The sequence below is a fragment of the Lottia gigantea genome (genome assembly GCF_000327385.1).
Source record: "Lottia gigantea unplaced genomic scaffold LOTGIsca_10, whole genome shotgun sequence".
In the NCBI taxonomy this organism is placed as follows: domain Eukaryota; kingdom Metazoa; phylum Mollusca; class Gastropoda; family Lottiidae; genus Lottia; species Lottia gigantea.
Genome location: NW_008706747.1, coordinates 494,966 through 497,753, shown reverse-complemented (window position 1 = coordinate 497,753; position 2,788 = coordinate 494,966). Strand labels below are relative to the sequence as shown.

General features: G+C 39.1%; 1 protein-coding gene across 1 annotated transcript in view; it reads right to left on the bottom strand.

Annotated features, from left to right (window-relative positions):
* The window catches only part of LOTGIDRAFT_156008 (hypothetical protein), a gene marked incomplete at both ends in the record, with an annotated part of 6,009 nt that extends 4,063 nt beyond the window's left edge, over positions 1-1,946 (bottom strand). The window contains 3 exons of the mRNA XM_009046045.1: positions 103-246; positions 1,634-1,826; positions 1,911-1,946. Of these exons, the coding sequence (XP_009044293.1) occupies positions 103-246; positions 1,634-1,826; positions 1,911-1,946 (373 nt within the window). The remainder of the gene's footprint in view (positions 1-102; positions 247-1,633; positions 1,827-1,910) is intronic.
* Between the last annotated feature and the right edge of the window lie 842 nt (positions 1,947-2,788).

The following is a 2,788-nucleotide window of genomic DNA, read 5'->3' as shown; positions in this document are numbered from 1 at the left end:
CCAATGAAATAAGTGAACCCATCTTTAAATGGTAAGTTGGAAACAAGAGTAACACAAAGAACGCTAGATCATTGAACAGGGTCAGAAAATGACCGTACTTACCCGCGATGATACCATAAAACAGCAGTAATTCCATAAAGGTTGTCGAGATGGAAGACAAGAGAAAACCAAACGATAACATACAGGCACCAACCATGGCACCAGTTCGTATGGAGAACGTATTGCAGATGATACTTGCTACTGGACCTGTAAAATAGATAAATAAAGGGATTGTAAAGAGGTTTCCAAATCATTGCAATGTACCTTAGATATAATAAGCAGGAACCCACAGACGTCTGATTGTAAATTGGAATGATGTAAATTGATGCTATAAGTGTCCCCGATACACATAAAAAGTTTTGAAAACCTCTTTATAATCCCACCGGCACTCCAGCTGCCGATTCTATCTGTTGTAAGGTCGGGCCCTTAAAAATGTCCCCCATGGCACACTGTATGGCTATGATCGATTACATTAACCCCACACATGTTGAACTAGCCCCCAGACTGGGCGTGTACCATTTGTCACGTCGTGGTTATATGTCAAAAAGGGGCAAACAAGACGGGTGTAAAACTCCATTTCATGTCGGTCTCATGTAAATTACCTTCAGTTGATATGACCTGGATCAGCTGTTTTACTGACTACACAAGATACACAATAAATCGAACGATACTTATCTAATCACAGTCTAAACTTTGCTGACTCTTTATCTAACCCCTGATAGTTATTGTTGACATAATGTTGGATACGTAAAACGGGAGAAACTGTATTGTTATCTTCACAGTGTCAAGCCATTACGACTTTCGCTCTATATCTTGACTGCAACGGTCACCTTTTTGTATCATGGAATTCGGCGATTTGATTGGATTGCACTCCCTCGAATGCAGCCAATCATATAGCTCTCCAAAGATAGACTATATTCATTATGGCTTTTTGTTTACAGTCTTTCCGTCGATGGCTCTGATTGACTGTATTCGCTAGCGTACAATCCAATCAATTCACTGCATTCCGTGACTTTCGTGATGCAGGAAAGATGGCTATTACAGCCAAGGTATAAGACGAAGTTCGTAATAGCATGAAATCGTGAAGATGCTGTATTGTATACTTCTGGATTTAGTGAGGACGCATAATTTGGCGACATTTAAGCCTCGATAACTCAATAACGTACACCTTATATATCAAGGGCTACAAAAATTCTTCTCGTATACCCCTTGATGCCTCTTTCAATGTTATGAAACGTTAACCAAACTCCAAAGAGACGGCAAATTTTGAATCAATGTCCCTTTACTTTATTCAAAATGAGATCTAATTCCGTCTCGGAAAATCACCATGAAGTATAACTTCGACTTAAAGTCCGGCCGACATCTGTCAGCGGCTTATTTCTTGTCAGCAAAATTTTGAACTAATCTTATCTATGACATCTCTTATCATTTCATTGCATCATACATTTTGTGGAATACCGTTAGTGCAGTCTGGTCACAGAAACTTGCCATAATGTTCAGAACGGTGCTCTGTAGCTTTGAGAATCCATTTGTACGGGAGTAGCTTGGAGTTGACATTGTCCCCCCGTAGCTACGGACCTGGTTGGACACTTACCCACAAAGAGTTGAAATCCAGTGTGGAGGGAACAGATCAAGGAGATCATTCTTCTGGATTCTTTGAAAGACTGTAGGAACTCCACTTGGAAAATTCCAATGGACGCGGTGGCCATGGAACATATACCCATACTAGTACCAGCTGCTGCTAGCACCACCCACGCCCAGCCTCTGTCTATATCCTTCTTGGACATCTACAATGGAAAAAAAACAGCCGTTAAGATATAGGTTTGGGAATAAAGTAAATTGAATAGAGTTTCATGTCATAATTTTCTGACCCTGATAAGGCTCATCGGTCGTATTCCTAAAGGCATTGTGAAGAGTACAATGTCAGCATCGCTTTGCACAATTCCAATTTTCAATCAGATATCTGTGGTTTCTACATTTCCACTAAAAATGATTATTTTATGACGCCTCAAAAGTAAACTTCCTTGATACATCAACAACAGCTTTAGGGACGGCATTAAACGCTTAGATTTAGTGGAATTGCAAAGAACCATAGCCATCTGACTGAAAATTTGAACGGCGCAAATTGATGCTAGAATTGTCCCCGATACACATACAAATTTTTTGGACAACCTCTGTACAATTCCTTTAATGAAGGTCTTTGATATTGTCGTCATGTGTCGAAATATATAGCATTCCTTAAATTTAATATTATGTTTGTGACGTCATAAATCCTACAATAATTATAAAAGACTCGGAACAATCAAGTGTTAACGCATTTAATGCAAATTGCCAGCATATTATATAGGACAATGACCTTTGGGCTATTCTCTATTGTTGAAAAACATGCTGACTCGACAATTCTATTGTGACAGATGGTTGCTAAAATGTAGTCCAAAATACGTTATAGGTTTTTATTGTTTACCATATTTCATTTAGATATGTTATCTTTGATATGACCACACTTGACATATACTTGTCTAAAGTTATAACGGAGATATAAATTTGGCAAGCATACGACACTATCGCGACAAACGAGATGCCATTTCGTGACACGATGACAATGGGCCACCATTGATCACTTTTTCAAAAATATGTTATCTGGGATATGACCACCCTTAACATAGAATTGTGCAAAGTTTGGGGATATTAATTGGAAAGCATACGACACTATCGCGACCAGCCAGCTACCAGATTGCGACACCATGAC